Here is an 18,982-nt window from a genome sequence, read left to right as displayed (position 1 = left end):
CCTGGCTGCGTCCCACACTACGCCCAAAAAGGTGGTTCTCAGTGCTGGAGAAAGCACGCTTTTGCTGGCGTTTAGCCGAAACCCAAGCACCTTCATGTAGGCGAGGACGACATCTGGATGCCGAATCGCCTGGCACTCCGAATGAGCCATGATCAACCAATCGTCGATGTAATTCAAAATGCGGATGCCCTGGAGCCGCAGCGGGGCCAGTGCTGCATCGACGCACTTTGTGAAGGTGCGGGGCGAGAGTGCCAGGCCGAACGGGAGGACCCGATATTGGTATGCTACGCCCCCGAAAGCAAACCTCAGGAACCTCCTGTGTGCAGGAAGGATGGAGACGTGAAAGTATGCGTCCTTTAGATCTATAGTGACTAACCAGTCCCAGGACCTGATCTGCGTCACGACCCCCTTGAGGGTGAGCATCCTAAACCTGAGCCTCCTGAGAGAGTGGTTCAAGGAGCGAAGATCTAGAATGGGACGCAACCCACCATCCTTCTTCGGGAACAACATAGTACTGGCTGTAGAAGCCTGACTCTCAAACCGAGGGGGGAACCACCTCGATGGCCCCTTTCCCCAGGAGCATGCGCACTTCCTGTTCCAGGACCAGAGCCTGCTCGGTGGGACACATCCCGTTGAAACGGGGAGGAGAGGACACAAACTGAATCGCGTAACCGCCCTCTATCCACAGGGAGACCTCTGGCAGCCCCTCCCAAGCCGCCAGAAAGTTCCTCAGGGGAACCAGCCCCTCAGGACTGGCCTCTGACCCATTTAGAGCAGCTAGGGCAGGGCCCTGCAGCTGATGACACCTCGAAAGAGGCGGCGGGTCTCCCCCATCCGTACCGAGACTTTGGGCGGAAGTGGAGGGAGACGCCCACTGAAGGGAGGCCATGCTCTGAAGCACATCCTGTGGCAAAGCCAACGGCCCGGCCTCCTGGTGGTGCGGGGGAGGGACAGGCACCGTTGCGTGAGGTGTACACCGCCCCCTCGACCGAAGATCGTCAGGATCTACGCACCACAGCCGTTAGCTGGAGGCGAGGGTGACCCTCAGGTCATCCTGCTCCTTTTTGGGCCCAGACGCTCTGTTTCTGGGCTTTGCGGTGCCCGGAAGGACCTGTTCACGACCGCCGTCACAGCGTCACCAAACAGGCCAGGAGGAGCCATCGGTGCGTTCAAGAGCACAGCTCGATCCTTGTCTGGGAGGTCAGACAAGGTGAGCCACAGATGCCTCTCTGTGGCCACCAGGGCCGCCATGGACCGACCAACGGCCCACGCCGTGTGTTTCGTGGCCCAAAGGGTTAAGTCGCCAGCACGACGCAACTCCTTAATGTCAGCGGCCCCGGAGCTAAGTCCCTCATCCAAATCACGTAGCAGGTCAGCCTAGTATGCCTGTAACACACCTATGGTGTGGAGACAACCCGCAGCCTGACCTGCTGCCACGTAAGCCTTCCCTACTAAAGCTGATGTAGCACATAGCGGTTTGGTAGGGAACACCGGAGCCTTCAGCAACGATGCCACGCCAGCAGAGAGATAGCTGGCTAGTGTCTCTTTAACACGCGGCATCGCCCCGTAGCCGCACGCCTTAGCCCCAACCACGTTCGCGTAGAGCGAGGAGTGGTAAGACGAAGTACGCGCTGAGTACGGGGTTCCTAGGAACTGAACACCTCGGCGCGCAGATCGGGAAAAAACGGCAGACCCCGGCACAGAGGAAGTGACACAGGACACAGAAAGTGCTCATCCAGCTTACTGGGTGCGCGCTGCTTCTGCTGCTCCACCGGCCAAGCTAGATCCAGCTTAGCAACCCTCACGTCATGACCTCAAGGAGTTCCTCATACAGCACAGGCTGAGAGGAATCCACAGGCTCGCTAGCATCCATCAGCTCACCTTCCTGGGAAGGAGAGGCATGTAATGCCGCGCTGCTCGTACCGGGAGATTAAGCAGCCATCGGGCCTGCTTCTCCGAGAGAGCAGAAGCTCAATTCAGCAGACGAAGCTGAAGTGGACTCATCCGACTCCTACCACGCCGCTTAATCGGCCTGCAAGCCCCACGAGCGCCGGCGCCGCTTCGCCTCAGCGAGAGCGGGACCGGAGCCGGAGCCGCGAGGGAGAGAGAGCTCTTCTCAAAGAGCGCTCTCCGGGAGCGAAGCGTGCGCATAGCCATGCGGCTACAATGCGAGCAATCGACTCCCTCGAGAGCCGACTGTGCATGCTCCACTCCCAGGCAAACAACACACCGATCATGCGAATCCTTAGCGGTAATGAAACGCGTTTTCACACATTTTCTGAAAATTTGTCTGCCAGCCATCACTCGATCAGAGAAAACACAGCGAAACAGCGCTTACCTGAACGAGCAGAAGCTAGCGTCTGGTCCATCTCGCAGCCATTTGTAGCTTCCAGTTTATGCGACGTCGCCCGCTGATGACGCCACGTTCAAAATGTCTATTGGTCAGATTACACACGTGGTTCAGAGCGCGGTCACGCAGGGGCGTTCCCATAGCGTTTCGACGCAGCTCGAGTTCCTGAAGGGGAACAAGACAGCGGCAGCACAAGACTGCAGTTAAGCAGCCACATCTTTAAAATACACGGTTAAGCAGCCGCACTTTGTTTAGTGTTGCGTGTCTAATCGCACATTTACGGTATGGGTGGTGGGTGCGGTCAAAATACCTGTAAAGACGCTTCAGAACGGCGTTTCCGTTTAAGAAACAGAAAAATCAGAGCATTTGAATCACCATATTCAAACACTCATAAAGATTTTTTTAGGTTTGCTCAATCTTTCAAATAATTCTTATTTAGAATCTCCCTGTCTACTATATTCTTATTTCAAATTTCAAGTCATTTTACTGTGGAGTTTTTAAGAAAAGTAAAGGCAAAATCACTCCAAGCATCACTGCATTTTTAACCATGTTCCACATTCAAACACTTATAAAACATTTCTCTTTATAGGTTTGCTCAATCTTTCAAATTATTTTTATTTACAGTGTCCCTGTCTATTACTCTGTTAAATTGTATCTCATTTTACTGTGGAGTTTTGATGAAAAGTAAAGGCAAATTCACTTAAAACCTCAGGTGCATTTTCAATCATGTTCCACATTTAAAAACTCATAAAACATTTTTCTTTGTAGGTTTGCTTATTTTATGTTATGTTACGTTCTGTTTTCACAATTTACAATGGCAAGGCCTGCCAGCTTGTAATTTTGGCTTGTTGTTTCTGATTGCACTTTAACCAAAAGTGGGTTATAATCCCAGAAGAGTAAATAAACTTTATTTAATAAAATTAAAACTTTTTTTGAACATTTTCTTTGTCATATGCAGTTCGATTTTAAGCAGGGGGGGAAATCGATTTAAATCGCTAAACTAATTTTTAGGCCATATCGCCCAGCCCTATGATCCAGTATTCATTTGATTAAAAAAATGATTTACCCATAATAATTTTATGCAGCGTGAAGTGTACAATCATGTGTACAATGTATATGTATGTTTAATGTAACCCTTTCATACTATGTGAAATTTTGGATTTTTATTTGATGATGTACTGCAACCAGAAGATGGCAGGATTTGTTTATACATATGCAGCTAAAAGATGTGATGTATTAAAACTTTTAGATATATACAGTCACTTTCAAACATATTAGAACAACAAACATGTAAGATGTGACAATAGATCAGATTTTAGGTTTAGTTTTCTGATATATTCATCTAGATAGATGTATGAGATGTTTTGAATATATGTGGTTGCATTTGCCATGCTTGCAGTAACTTCATCAAGCTGGCACTAGCATTTCTGTTGAATTTTAATATGGCCTTCTAAATCTTTGCTATTCATCTTCTGTTTGGTCTTTTTTTTTTTACATCTTCAATCCTGATTCTAAGCTTTGAGTTTCATTATCATCAACTGTTTTTCCTGTTCCATGTCTAGTTGAGTACAAGTGTTTCTTCACAACATTTAAATTAGTTCTGGCTATGCCCTGATCAGTTTCTGTTTCCTTCTCAGCGTTAAAATGGCTTTTCTTTCAAACAGCTCTATGCTCTTTGTTTGTAGATCAAACCAAAATTGCCAAATTGTCAAACCAAATTGACAAATTGTTTATATCAATGGAACTGAGGTACAGCGGGTCTCCAGCTTTAATTTCTTGGGAGTTCACGTCTCTGAGGATCTGTCCTGGTACCAGAACATTTCAGCTCTGTTTAGGAAGACACAACTATAACTGACTTTCTCTAATCTGTCTTTCTCTAATCTGTGGCTGAAAGTGTAACTTTCTACAGCAGTCAAGTTTTCTGGTCACAAATATAAGAAACATACAGTGAGGAAAATAAGTATTTAAACACCCTGCTATTTTGCAAGTTCTCCCACTTAGAAATCATTGAGGGGTCTGAAATTGTCATCGTAGGTGCATGTCCACTGTGAGAGACATAATCTAAAAAGAAAAATCCAGAATTCACAATGTATGATTTTTTAACTATTTATTTGTATGATACAGCTGCAAATAAGTATTTGAACACCTGAGAAAGTCAATGTTAATATTTGGTACAGTAGCCTTTGTTTGCAATTACAGAGGTCGAACATTTCCTGTAGTTTTTCACCAGGTTTGCACACACTGCAGGAGGGATTTTGGCCTACTCCTCCACATAGATCTTCTCTAGATCAGTCAGGTTTCTGGCCTGTTGCTGAGAAACACGGAGTTTGAGCTCCCTCCAAAGATTCTCTATTGGGTTTAGGTCTGGAGACTGGCTAGGCCAAACCAGAACCTTGATGTGCTTCTTACAGAGCCACTCCTTGGTTATGTGCTGTGTGCTTCGGGTCATTGTCATGTTGGAAGACCCAGCCTCGACCCATCTTCAATGCTCTAACTAAGGAAAGGAGGTTGTTCCCCAAAATCTCGCAATACATGGCCCCGGTCATCCTCTCCTTAATACAGTGCAGTCGCCCTGTCCCATGTGCAGAAAAACACCCCCAAAGCATGATGCTACCACACCATGCTTCACAGTAGGGATGGTGTTCTTGGGATGGTACTCATCATTCTTCTTCCTCCAAACACGTTTAGTGGAATTATGACCCAAAAGTTCTATTTTGGTCTCATCTGACCACATGAATTTCTCCAATGACTACTCTGGATCATCCAAATGGTCATTGGCATTAAGACGTGCCTGGACATGTGCTGGTTTAAGCAGGGGAACCTTCCGTGCCATGCAAGATTTCAAACCATGATGTCTTAGTGTATTACCAACAGTAACCTTGGAAACAGTGGTCCCAGCCCTATTCAGGTCATTGACCAGCTGCTCCGATGTACTACTGGGCTGATTTCTCTCTGATTTCATTTAAAATAAGATTACACATCAGATACCACTGCCAAATACTCATCAGCAGCAGTGTGTATAAAAGTGAGTGTATTAAAAAAAACCTTAAAAATGTCTTTGGACTTTAATTAATATTAATAGTTTTGCACACAAGTTGGCCGAAGGAGGAGAAGGAGAGGAGGAAGACATGAAAGGAGAAAGAAGAAGTGTAGGAGAGTGGAGGTTCGGGTTGGTACTTTAAATGTTGGTACTATGACTGGTAAAGTGAGAGAGGTAGCTGATATGATGGAGAGGAGAAAGGTAGATATGTTGTGTGTTCAGGAGACCAAGTGGAAAGGGAGTAAGACCAGGAACATTAGAGGTGGGTTTAAACTGTTCTATCATTGTGTGGATGGAAAGAGCATGAACGTGAAGCTGGAAGTTGAATGGATGATGATAAATGTCATCAGTGCCTATGCTCCACAAGTGGGCTTTGAGATGGAGGAGAAGGAAAGATTCTGGAGTGAATTACAAGTGGTAGATGGTGTACCTAGGAATGAACGATTGGTGATTGGGGCAGACTTTAATGGGCATGTAGGTGAATGGAACAGAGGTGATGAGGAGGTTATGGGTAGGTATGGTTTTAATTAGAGGAATGTGGAATGTAGATGGTGGTAGATTTTGCTAAAAGGATGGACATGGCAATGGTGAGTATGTATTTTAAGAAGAAGTAGGAGCATAGGCTGATGTATAAGAGTTGAGGAAGGTACACACAGGTGGACTATGTTCTATGTAGGAGCTGCAACCTGAAGGAGATTGGAGACTGTAAGGTGTTGGCAGGGGACAGTGTAGCTAGACAGCATCGGATGGTGGTCTGTAGGGAGGCGAAGAAGAATAGGAGGAGAGTGAGGACTGAAAAAAGAATAAGATGGTGGAAACTGAAGGAGGAAGACTGTAGTGTGAGATTCAGGAAAGAGGTCAGACAGGGGCTTGGTGGTGGTGAAGAGGTGCTGGAGGATTGGGCAACTACTGCAGGAGTAATGAGGGAGACAGCTAGAAAGGTACTTGGTGTGACATCTGGAAATAGAAAAGTAGACAAAGAGACATGGTGGTGGAATGAGGAAGTGCAGGAGAGCATAAGGGGAAAGAGGTTGGCAAAACAGAAGTGGGATCGACAGAGTCATGAGAAAAGTAGGCAGGAGTACAAGGTGATGCAGCAGGGAAAGAGGGATGTGGCGAAAGCCAAGGAAAAGGCATATGAGGAGCTGTATGAGAGGTTAGACACTAAGGAAGGAGAAAAGGATTTGTACCGATTGGCCAGGCAGAGGGACCGAGCTGGGAAGGATATGCTGCATGTTACAGCAATAAAGGATGGACATGGAAATGTGTTGACTAGTGAGGAGAGTGTGTTTAGAAGGTGGAGGGAGTATTTTGAGCAGCTGATGAATGAGGAAAATCAGAAAGAGAGAAGGTTGGATGATGTGGAGTTGGTGAAGCAGAAAGTGGATAGGATTATTAAGGAGGAAGTGAGAGCAGCGATTAAGAGGATGAAGAGTGGAAAGTCAGTTGGACCAGATGACATACCGGTAGAAGCATGGAGATGTTTAGAAGAGATGGCAGTGGAGTTTTTAACCAAGTCAAGTCAAGAGTCAAGTCAAGAAGCTTTTATTGTCATTTCAACCATATATAGCTGATGCAGTACACAGTGAATGAAACAACGTTCCTCCTGAACCCAGGTGCTACATAGAACAACATAAAACAAATAGTACAGAACAGAAGAACACAGGGCCGAGAACTAAGATCCTCGCCACATAAAGTGCATGTGTGCAGCTGGTGCAAACAGTGCAAAAGACAACACAAGACAGTGCAAGACAACACAGGACAGTGCAGGACAATACACAATACACAAAATATAAAATTAAAAATGGAAATAGCTCCGCCAGTAAAACCTGTCGTAACAGAATAAGGTGCAGTGTAAACAGAAAGATGTAAACAGAATTAAACAGAATTTGTGCAATTCAGATTGTTTAACAAGATTCTGGAAGGTGAGAAGATGCCTGAGGAATGGAGAAGGAGTGTGCTGGTACCGATCTTTAAGCATAAGGAAGATATGCAGACACACAGTAACTACAGGGGAATTAGGTTGATCAGTCACACCATGAAGTTATGGGAAAAAGTAGTGGAAGCCAGGCTGAGAATAGAGGTGACCATCTGTGAGCAACAGTATGGTTTCAGTCAGGTGTGTCAGAGAAGTATGTGAGGGTGGTGCAGGACATGTATGAGGACAGTGTGACAGCAGTGAAGTGTGCAGTAGGAACGACAGACTGGTTCAAGGTGAAGGTTGGACTGCATCAAGGATCATGAGCCTTTTCCTATTTACAGGGGTGATTGACAGGTTGACAGACGAGGTCAGATAGGAGTCTCCCTGGACTATGATGTTTGCGGATGATATTGTGATTTGTGGTGAGAGTAGTGAGCAGGTTGAGAAGAGCCTCTAGAGGTGGAGGTATGCGCTGGAGAGAAGGGAAATGAAAGTCAGTAGGAGTAAGACAGAGTACAGGAAGTGGAGTTGGGGCGGTTGTAGGGAGAAGAGGTGGAGAAGGTGGAGGAGTTCAGGTACCCGGGGACAACAGTGCAAAGTAATGGAGAGTGTGTTAGGGAAGTAAAGAAAAGAGTGCAGGCAGGGTGGAATGGGTGGAGAAGAGTGACAAGAGTGATTTGTGATAGAAGAGTATCTGCATGACTGTGGTGAGACCTGCGATGTTGCATGGTTTAGAGACAGTGGCATTGAGTAAAAGACAGGAGGCGGAGCTGGAGGTAGCAGAGCTAAAGTTGTTAAGGTTTTCGTTGGGAGTGACTAGGATGGACAAGATTAGAAATTAGTTTATTAGAGGGACAGCCCATGTAGGACGTTTTGGTGACAAGGTGAGGGAGGCGAGATTGAGATGGTTTGGACATGTGCAGAGGAGGGACATAAGTTATATTGGTAGAAGAATGCTGAGGATGGAGCCACCAGGAAGGAGGAAAAGAGGAAGGCCAAGGAGGAGGTTTATGGATGTGGTGAGGGAAGACATGCAGGTAGTTGGTGTGAAAGAGGCAGATGTAGAGGACAGGGTGGTATGGAGACGGATGATCCACTGTGGCGACCCCTAATGGGAGCAGCCGAAGTAGAAAGAAGAAGAAGTTTTACGAGTGCTAATTGAATGGCTGTTTGACATGAATTTTCTCAATCTCACTAGCTGTTGACTTACTGTCAGAAAGCTGGTGATCCACTGACAAATAGTGCTAGGAAGAGAAAGCAGGCCTAGTTTGTTCTGGACCACTGTGATGATCAACTGAAGTCCACAAAAAATATCTTTGCACAAGTCCCTGAAGTGCAGTCCCATCTTTACTGCATCAACATTACCTGTTCCCTAGGTGAACAAGCTGCAGGGGGTCCAGCAAGGGTCTAGCGATGTCCTTATGCCAACACCAGTCTTTAAAAATGACTTTATGACCACAGATGTTAGGGCAAAGAGTCTGTAGTCCAGTGATTCTTGGTTTCTTTGGGATGGGGATGATGGTGGAGCATTTAAAGCAGGCAGGCACTTCGCACAGTTCCAGTAATCTGTTAAAGAGCTGTGAAAATATGGAAGCCATCTGGACTGCACAGGTTTTTAGACAAGCTAATTAAATATTTTTGTGAAACTGATCTGAAGTACAGGAGAAGGAAAGAGGGGGGCTGCTGGAGGTGTTGATGGTTGAGTGGTGAGGTGGTCAGAATGGGTGTGAAGTGTAAAACCAAGAGATTCAAATCTACATTAAAACTCATTCAGACATAAGAGTAGCTCCTCTTGGCCGCTCTAATCTCCTTTATCAGTGTGCCTCTATCCTGATTGTACAAGATGCTGTCCCCATTCCTGAAGGCATCCTCTTTGGCCTGACAAAGCTGTCTGAGTCTTTCTGTGAACCATGGCTTATTGTTGTTGTGTGTTAAATGAGTCCTGTTAGGAATGTATATATCCCCAAAGAAGTTATAAGATGTTACAGAGTCTGTGAAATTTGATTGGACCTGATTGCCAGCAACTAGAATACAGTGATAGTCAGGGTTATTTCTGAGTAAAGATAGACTGAATAAATTAGCAAACATATAAAAGAAAACTTTTTGTAAGGGTTTGAATATGACAATTTAATTTCACTGATTTTTGGAGTGATTTTGCCTTTACAATTTGCTGTATAGTCCAAAGTCTATACAGTAAGATGTTTAAGAGTATTTGAATATGGGCCATGATTTTATATACATACCGTATTTTCCGGACTATAAGCCGCTACTTTTCCTACGCTTTGAACTCCGCGGCTTAAACAACGAAGCGGCTGATTTATGAATTTTTTCTGGGTTTTTCCCGGGTTTCACAAACTTCAAGCCAAAAAACTGAGCGACATAACATTAGACCAATTGAATTTCCGAACGGAAACGAATAAACGCACTTCACCTGTGCTCTGAGCTGCACGGCATCGGGAGAAAAGCTTCCACCGGGTGATTTTTAAACGCACAACGATGACAAAAGATAAACTTCCATGAGTAATTGTTGTGTAAGGAAGGAGAAGGACAGTGAACAATGACTTACTTGGTATGCTACTGTTTAGATAACGCGTTGAGTCTGGGTTAAGGGATAGCTCGCTAACTCCAGTTGCAACAGAAATCATATGAGCACAGACAGGTTTCCAAAACTCGTGCTTTATTATTTTTTGGCAACAGCGTTACGGGTTAGTCAAAGAAACTTAGAAATCAGCATCAGAAAATAACAAACACATAATCCTGGGTCTTGCACACGTGCAGTAATACCGAAAAAAATGCAGTGGCAGGCTATTCCCAAAATACCGCTATGCTCCTAAAGGAAGCACAACATATTTCACCCGTTACACCATGTGTAACGTGTCTTTCGTTAAAGCCTGTGTAAAGTTAATTAGTTTCAGTGTAGACATATACGGCTTATACACAGGTGCAGCTTATTTATGTTAAAAATAAAAATATTTGTAAAATTCAGTGGGTGCGGCTTATATTTGGGTGCGCTTAATAGTCCGGAAATTACGGTATGTGGTTTATAAGATGTGGTGAAGGAGGACGTGCAGGTAGTTGGGTTGAAAGAGGCAAATGTAGAGGACAGGGGGTGTATGGGGGTTGTATGGAGATAGATGATCCGACCACTAATGGGAGAACCCGAAAGAAGAAAAAGTAGATTTTTTTATACACATACCACAAACATTAAAGTGTATTATTTGTGTTCTGATGAAAAAAGCAAAACATCTTTTTGTTGTCTTTTTTTATAAAAGAAACACCGTTCTGAAGCGTCCTTACATACATTTTAACAGCTCGCAAGACGATTAGACGAAAAAAACTTGCGGCCGGCTTCACCATGTATTTTCAAACTGCAGCTTTTAAGAATGACTTTTAATCCCTTTTAAGAATGACTACTTGAAACACTAAAAACAGGGCAACGTAACAAAAACAGTAAAGCAACTAGAGAGCTTCACACCGAGGCAGCAATTGACCCAAGACATATAAAAGAATATTAGCTAAGCTGTATAAAAGAATTTGGTTTAAAGAAATGATTCACGACACTGGGCCGTTGATTTGGATCCCAAAAATGCGGTTGTGTCCCCACCTACAGTTTAGTTTAAGAATTGCAAGTGGAAACGCACCGAATGCTGAGAGCCTGTGAGCGCATAAGCGGCATTTTAATATTTGTATATTGCCAGATATTTAATTTCTACCCTCTATGCTATTTTTTAGGTTTATTGCTTAACTAAAATGTAACATTACACTTAAATAATAGTACAAAATTAACAATAAAATAAAAATAAAAGTACATATTTTTTCAAAGATGGTAAAATGTATACTCAGTAGTCACACTGTTTTTTAGTACGCATGCCTGGCAACCCAGTAGGCAACTTAGTATATAAAGAGTGGGTAACGGCTGTTTTGTTTCAGAGAGCATATCCCATCGTTGAGATACGCATAACCGGAAAGTTCGCGTTTATTTTATAATTGACCTATAGACATGGCCTTCGGGGTCAAAGCATCTAAGAACATTCTTTTGCTTATTAGTTTATTATTTTGGGTGAGTATACCGTCTCTATTCTCGTTTTACCCACTAGCAGATGAAACTATAGTCAATGTTGAAAGTCATCCCAGTATATTATATATCTGTGGGCAAAATTTGGAGTAGAATAAAATTATTATTCTAAAAATAATAATATTTTTAGAACAATACTTTTAGAATCAGCAAAATAATACATTATATTAAGATAATAAATACTCTTAAACATATAATATATTAGTTTGCTGATTCAGTTTCTGTAAATAAACATAATAAACCTAAGCAAGAAAGTGCAAAGTATCTATCTACCACATTACTGATAGCCCCCACAGTATTGGTGAAGTGTATTCTGGGTTTTTTCTGTTTGTTCGGATAAAAACACGTCAATTTCGGTGTCATATTTTTCTCAAATTTCTCAATCTTGTTCACGTGTAAAATTTCAATGCCGCATTGTAAAAATCAATAGATTTTGTACGCCTCTTAAAGGCGAACAAAGATAAAGTGGGAAGTTGGAATCCTATTAAAGCCTATATGAGAGATGTGATTCATACAAAGTGAGTATTCTTATGGACAGCTTCTTTCAGTCATAACCGATCACTGTCTTTCTCTAATCTGTGGCTGAAAGTGTAACTTTCTACAGCAGTCAAGTTTTCTGGTCACAAATCCAAGAAACATCATTTGGAATAGTGGAATAGTTGTTCTGGAATACACGTTACATCCTTAAACATGATGAGCAAGATGAAAGTTAACAAGGACTACTTCCAAACTTCTTCTTTCTGGTTTTTTTAGGCCTTTTGGGGCTTTACACTGAGAGACACAAGACCAGATTTTAATTTAAAATTAGTGCAGCAAAGTAACTTTCAGTCCTGTGACCGAGATCTGGGCTCTTGTTGTGTCACATGCTTTTTTGGATAAACCATCAGACCCACATGTTTAAGTCAAAACAACAACTATTGTGTTGTAAAGCTTAATCTCTTATTTATCTGAAAATGATATAGGCACATATTCGGAAATGTATGTCTTGTATTTGGATTTGTATTCTGTGTGTCATGTATTTATTTAGCAATATTCACAATGTTCTGTGCGTGTTTGTCATGCAGTCGGGTCACGCTGTTGTTTTCAGTAGTTGTTCACAAGTTGTTTTTTTTTTAATGTGATTTCTCTGTCTCCAGTTGTCAGGAGCGACGTTCACGTATGTCGGCTCTTATTTCATAACCAGCTATAAGAATTTTGATGACTTCAGGGTTGACGATTATGGCCTTGTCCCTGCAATCATCATTCTTGCCGTGGCCGGAGTCATGTTCTCAATCAGCATAATTGGCTGCTGTGCAACTTTGAAGGAGTCTAAAATTGGCCTAGGCTTTGTGAGTACGGAAATTCCTGGAGCACAATCCCGAAAATATTGAAAATATATTTCGCTTTGAGTTTCAGTTTTAAAAATAAAAAGGAGAAGCAAATTATTTTAACTCTTTCTTTCTTCATGCACATTTTGTTTGCATGCAGTTCCTACTGATCATCTTCCTGATCTTTGCTGCAGAGGTCACTGCCTTAGTGTTTGGCTACGTGTACAAACCATCAGTAAGTTTTCTGGTTTGGTAATTGCTGCTTTATAATTACTGTATTATTTTGGTGTCCACTTTCATGAATGTAGTTTGGTATTTTGTGAGCTTAATCTTATAAGCTTTTATCTTAAATTCATTTTTTTATTTGGTAGAGCCTTGTGATCTATGGACAATATTTCTTAAATGATTTTTAAATAACTGTGAATGATCTTTTTACTGGCAGATAAGTGAAGGCTTGTACGGGTCAGCGTATCATTTTTTTTATATGTACGATGGCTATAATTCACAATCCAAAGCAGTGGATTACTTGCAGACTCAGGTAAATAATTATTATAATTAGGTGTAATACATTATTAAAAACCTGTAGGCTGTACTTTTTTTTTTTAATAATGGCACATGTCTATTTGCTCTCTCTTTTTCCAGCTGCAATGTTGTGGGTTAACTGACTACAACGACTGGAAAAATTTTCGATGGTACTATGCTTATAAAACTGTCCCTGAATCATGCTGCAGAGCAGACGAACCGTGCAGTGGAAAATTGGAACAGCCACATCTGCTGAATACTGGTGTAAACAAAAAAAAATCTAAACTGCATTATTTTACATGTCAAACCATTCTGATCTCTACAATTACTGTATTTTTATCATTTGGGGGACAAATGATGTTCTTCGAAATCAAACCCTGCAATGAAGTCTTTGTATTTTTTTAGGGATGTGTAGATAAATTGCAGAAGCTGCTGCAGGGTGTGCTGAATTTTGCCCTGCTTGTCATCTTAGGATTTGCCATCATAAAGGTATGTTAGGCCTATAATTTGTACAGCAATTACCTGCTTACAAAAAGAATAATGTGGAAATTTTTGCACTGGTAACAATTTCTTTCTTTTCTTCAGTTCTTAGGTATTTTAAGCATTTCTTTTATCATCTGCCGAAGACCTGGAAATGCCTACCAAACACTTTATGCGTAAAAGGTTCCATAAAGCTTCTTCATTATCAATAATGAAGATAGTCAGACATTTTACATAATCTCATCAGTGACAATACTAACATTTCACACATTAGTCTTTTATGGCTTAGTATTTTAAGTTTTGTTGTGGTCTTTACATAGAAAAGCAAAAATCACTGTTGTATTAAGAAATGAAGGAAGCAAATAATCTTACTTGTTTCCTTTTGTGGTAAGGACTAAAGTGCAGATAAATTTGCTACTTTTGGTTGACTGGTGTGCCTTAGCCAGCTATGTTTACTATTTGTATTCTAACTTAATTTATCAGAAATGCACACTTGCATGTTTATGTGCACTAACCTATTTATAATTGTAAGTTCAACAATAAAAGGGAGTTCTACATTTGCCTGAACTGACTTCTTACAACATTTTAAACACTGAATTGATCGTGATTCAAAGCATCAAATGTTTTGATGCTTTATTTTTTTGCTATTAAACATCTAAGGAATCAGAGAGCACATATTAAATGCTGACTTGCTGAGTATTTATTGTATTGATGATTAAATAAATGTCAAATAATTGTTTGCGTTAATTTCAAACTTAAAAGCAGCACTTTTTAGTTTAACTTTTGTAAAAAAAAAAAAAAAAAGTGTAACTTCAGGTTATAATTTCAGGTATTATCTGTGTCATGGTGACATCGTTATAAACTGAGAGTTTATAGCATGGGATCAGAAAGTTTATTAACCCCTTAATTCCTGTTCAATTTAGTAGATATCTGCTGAAGAGGTTTTTTTTTGTTTTTTTTTTCTTTTAAGACTATGTTCTTGATCATATCTACATTAATGCAAAAATGACAATTTATTATTTTGTGTAACCATATGATCCAGTATTCATTTGCTAAAAAAATATTTAACCATAATAATTTTATGCAAGGTGAAGTGTTCAATCATGTGTACAATGTATGTAATGTACCAGCATTTCTTTCTAATTTTAATATGGCCTCTGATTCTTGCTATTCATCTTCTGTTTGGTCTTTTTTTTTTTTTTTTTTTTCATCTTCAAGTGTTTTTCACAACATTTCAATTAGTTCTGGCTATGCCCTGATCAGTTTCTGTTTCCTTCTCAGCTTCAAAATGGCTTGCTTTTCTTTCAAACAGCTCTATGCTCTTTATGTTTGTTTATCAAACCAAAATTGCCAAATTGTCAAACAAAATTGACAAATTGTTTATATCAATGGAACTGAGGTACAGTGGATCTCCAGCTTTTAGTTCTTGGGAGTTCACTTCTCTGAGGATCTGTCCTGGTACCAGAACATTTCAGCTCTGTTTTGCATCCCGAGGAAACTCCATCACTGTTTTCCACTGTGTGTAAGGGTAAATCCCTGCAAAGGGTGGTCAAAAATCGCCCAACGCATCACTAGCACCCAACTACCTGCCATTGAGCACCTTCACCACAGCAGATGTCTGTGCAAAGCTCACAACATCATCAGGGACTCTTCATATTCCATCCACCAACACACTACTGAACTTTACATTGCACTGTTAGATCACTGTATATAACTTATGTTCAATTATACATAAAATGTAAATATTACATATTGCATTTTTTTATACACCTCATTCTTCACACATATTGTGCGTTACACACATTTGCTCTATTTTATTTGTGTATCTATATATACCTTACTGTACATTCTGCCTAATATTTTATATATACAGTGAGGAAAATAAGTATTTGAACACCCTGCTATTTTGCAAGTTCTCCCACTTAGAAATCATGGAGGGGTCTGAAATTGTCATCGTAGGTGCATTTCCACTGTGAGAGACATAATCTAAAAAAAAAAAAAAAAATCCAAAAATCACAATATATGATTTTTAAACTATTTATTTGTATGATACAGCTGCAAATAAGTATTTGAACACCTGTCTATCAGCTAGAATTCTGACCCTCAAAGACCTGTTAGTCTGCCTTTAAAATGTCCACCTAAACTACATTTATTATCCTAAATTAGATGCACCTGTTTTAGGGGTTAGCTGCATAAAGACACCTGTCCACCCCATACAATCAGTTAAAATCCAACTACTAACATGGCCAAGACCAAAGAGCTGTCCAAAGACACTAGAGACAAAATTGTACAAAAATTTTTTTGATACTCCTCATATAAAAAAACAACTTGTCTTGCTATGGCTGATAGGGTCATCCCTTTGGCCTTCTTATGGACAACCTGCTGCCAGAGGTTTTCAGTCACTTTGGAACGGCCCACCATCTTGCAAAGTCTTAAAACGGCCCACCATCTTGTTCATGCAGGACAACGCTGTCTTGTGGCCGCAGATGTGCTAAAGTCATTCAGAGCAGAGGCCTGTACACTTCCTACTAATTGCTGACTGTTGTAACCTTCGGAAAATTTTGTTGTAATCTTTTTCCATGCTACAGTCATTGTTGTTCTCTAATTTTGATCAGTGTGTTTTCTGCAAAATAATGTTTTTTTTTTTTTTAAATGCCTTAGTTATTTTGTGGAAAAGGTGTTCTGGTAGCATGGTATAGACAGGACAAAAACTCCTTCAACTGTTGAACAGTGAAGATGACATAATTTCTGAATTGTTCAATTGTTTATAAATTGTTCTCTAATTTTGATCTCCAGTGTGTGTATATACAGTGAGGAAAATAAGTATTTGAACACCCTGCTATTTTGCAAGTTCTCCCACTTAGAAATCATGGAGGGGTCTGAAATTTATCATCGTAGGTGCATGTCCACTGTGAGAGACATAATCTAAAAAAAAAATCCAGAAATCACAATGTATGATTTTTAACCTATATATTTGTATGATACAGCTGCAAATAAGTATTTGAACACCTGTCTCTCAGCTAGAATTCTGAAAGACCTGTTAGTCTGCCTTTAAAATGTCCACCTCCACTACATTTATTATCCTAAATTAGATGCACCTGTTTGAGGTCGTTAGCTGCATAAAGACACCTGTCCACCCCATACAATCAGTAATAATCCAACTACCAACATTGCCAAGACCAAAGAGCTGTCCAAAGACACTAGAGACAAAATTGTACACCTCCACAAGGCTGGAAAGGGCTACGGGGAAATTACCAAGCAGCTTGTTGAAAAAAGGTCCACTGTTGGAGCAATCATTAGAAAATGGAAGAAGCTAAACATGACTGTCAATCTCCTTCGGACTGGGGCTCCATGCAAGATCTCACCTTGTGGGGTCTCAATGATCCTAAGGAAGGTGAAAAATCAGCCCAGAACTACACGGGAGGAGCTGGTCAATGACCTGAAAAGAGCTGGGACCACCGTTTCCAAGGTTACTGTTGGTAATACACTAAGACGTCATGGTTTGAAATCATGCATGGCACGGAAGGTTCCCCTGCTTAAACCAGCACATGTCCAGGCACGTCTTTAGTTTGCCAATGACCATTTGGATGATCCAGAGGAGTCATGGGAGAAAGTCATGTGGTCAGATGAGACCAAAATAGAACTTTTGGGTCAGAATTCCACTAAACGTGTTTGGAGGAAGAAGAATGATGAGTACCATCCCAAGAACACCATCCCTACTGTGACGCATGGGGGTGGTAGCATCATGCTTTGGGGGTGTTTTTCTGCATATGGGACAGGGCGACTGCACTGTATTAAGGAGAGGATCTCCGGGGCCATGTATTGCGAGATTTTGGGGAATAACCTCCTTCCCTCAGTTAGAGCATTGAAGATGGGTCGAGGCTGGGTCTTCCAACATGACAATGACCCGAAGCACACAGCCAGGATAACCAAGGAGTGTCTCTGTAAGAAGCATATCAAGGTTCTGCCGTGGCCTAGCCAGTCTCCAGACCCAATAGAGAATCTTTGGAGGGAGCTCAAACTCTGTGTTTCTCAGCGACAGGCTAGAAACCTGACTGATCTAGAGAAGATCTGTGTGGAGGAGTGGGCCAAAATCCCTCCTGCAGTGTGTGCAAACCTGGTGAAAAACTACAGGAAATGTTTGACCTCTGTAATTGCGAGCAAAGGCTACTGTACCAAATATTAACATTGACTTTCTCAGGTGTTCAAATACTTATTTGCAGCTGTATCATACAAATAAGTAGTTAAAAAAATAATACATTGTGATTTCTGGATTTTTTTTAAATTATGTCTCTCACAGTGGACATGAACCTACGATATATATATATATATATATATATATATATATATATATATATATATATATATATATATATATATATATATATATATATATATATATATATACTGGAATTGTTTATTCATGTAATTCAAAATTCATAAAAATTTTTATGCCATAACCTAATAGTTGTTGTTCCTTTACAACAGTGTCTGCACATTTTGTTAATGCCATAGCCTTAGAACCATTTACTTGTACTTTGAACAATGTCCACACATCTCTTTACTGATATAGCCTTTATATTTATTCACTGTACATATGTATACATATATATTACATGCTGTAAATATGCTACACATTATTTGCACTTGTCTATTTGCACAATTGCTACTATTTGCACTCCTGGTAGATGCCAAAGTGCATTTACCACCTATCTATCTATCTATCTATCTATCTATCTATCTATCTATCTATCTATCTATCTATCTATCTATCTATCTATCTATCTATCTATCTATCTATATATATATATATATATATATATATATATATATATATATATATATATATATACAGTGGGTACGGAAAGTATTCAGACCCCCTTAAATTTTTCACTCTTTGTTATATTGCAGCCATTTGCTAAAATCATTTAAGGTCATTCTTCCTCCTCATGAATGTACACACAGCTCCCCATATTGACAGAAAAACACAGAATTGTTGACATTGTTGCAGATTTATTAAAAAAGAAAAACTGAAATATCACATGGTCTTAAGTATTCAGACCCTTTGCTGTGACACTCATATATTTAACTCAGGTGCTTTCCATTTCTTCTGATCATCCTTGAGATGGTTCTACACCTTCATTTGAGTCCAGCTGTGTTTGATTATACTGATTGGACTTGATTAGGAAAGCCACACACCTGTCTATATAAGACCTTCCAGATCACAATGCATGTCAGAGCAAATGAGAATCATGAGGTCAAAGGAACTGCCTGAAGAGCTCAGAGA

General features: G+C 40.8%; 1 protein-coding gene and 1 long non-coding RNA gene across 2 annotated transcripts in view; one reads left to right on the top strand and one right to left on the bottom strand.

The window, feature by feature from the left end:
• LOC310732916 overlaps positions 1 to 18,982 on the bottom strand; it is a 302,995-nt gene that overhangs the window by 224,138 nt on the left and 59,875 nt on the right. The gene's annotated exons all lie outside the window — the stretch shown is intronic.
• Positions 11,233 to 14,002, top strand: LOC310732912 (tetraspanin-36-like). The gene is made up of 7 exons (XM_083553682.1): positions 11,233 to 11,371; positions 12,523 to 12,714; positions 12,854 to 12,928; positions 13,136 to 13,231; positions 13,336 to 13,479; positions 13,621 to 13,704; positions 13,801 to 14,002. The coding sequence occupies exons 1-7, from the start codon at positions 11,312 to 11,314 to the stop codon at positions 13,873 to 13,875; spliced, it is 726 nt and encodes a 241-aa protein (XP_083409808.1). The 5' UTR covers positions 11,233 to 11,311; the 3' UTR covers positions 13,876 to 14,002.

The sequence above is a fragment of the Silurus aristotelis genome, assembly GCF_946808225.1.
Source record: "Silurus aristotelis genome assembly, chromosome: 11".
In the NCBI taxonomy this organism is placed as follows: domain Eukaryota; kingdom Metazoa; phylum Chordata; class Actinopteri; order Siluriformes; family Siluridae; genus Silurus; species Silurus aristotelis.
The sequence above is the reverse complement of the archived record's forward strand: the minus strand, read 5'-3'. Positions and strand labels throughout refer to the sequence as shown.

Coding starts and splice junctions, on each gene's coding strand:
- LOC310732912 (XM_083553682.1), top strand. CDS start 11,312: ATGGCCTTCGGGGTCAAAGCATCTAAGAACATTCTTTTGCTTATTAGT. Junction 13,232..13,335: donor TGGATTACTTGCAGACTCAG/GTAAATAATTAT, acceptor CTCTTTTTCCAG/CTGCAATGTTGTGGGTTAAC. Junction 13,705..13,800: donor TAGGATTTGCCATCATAAAG/GTATGTTAGGCC, acceptor TCTTTTCTTCAG/TTCTTAGGTATTTTAAGCAT.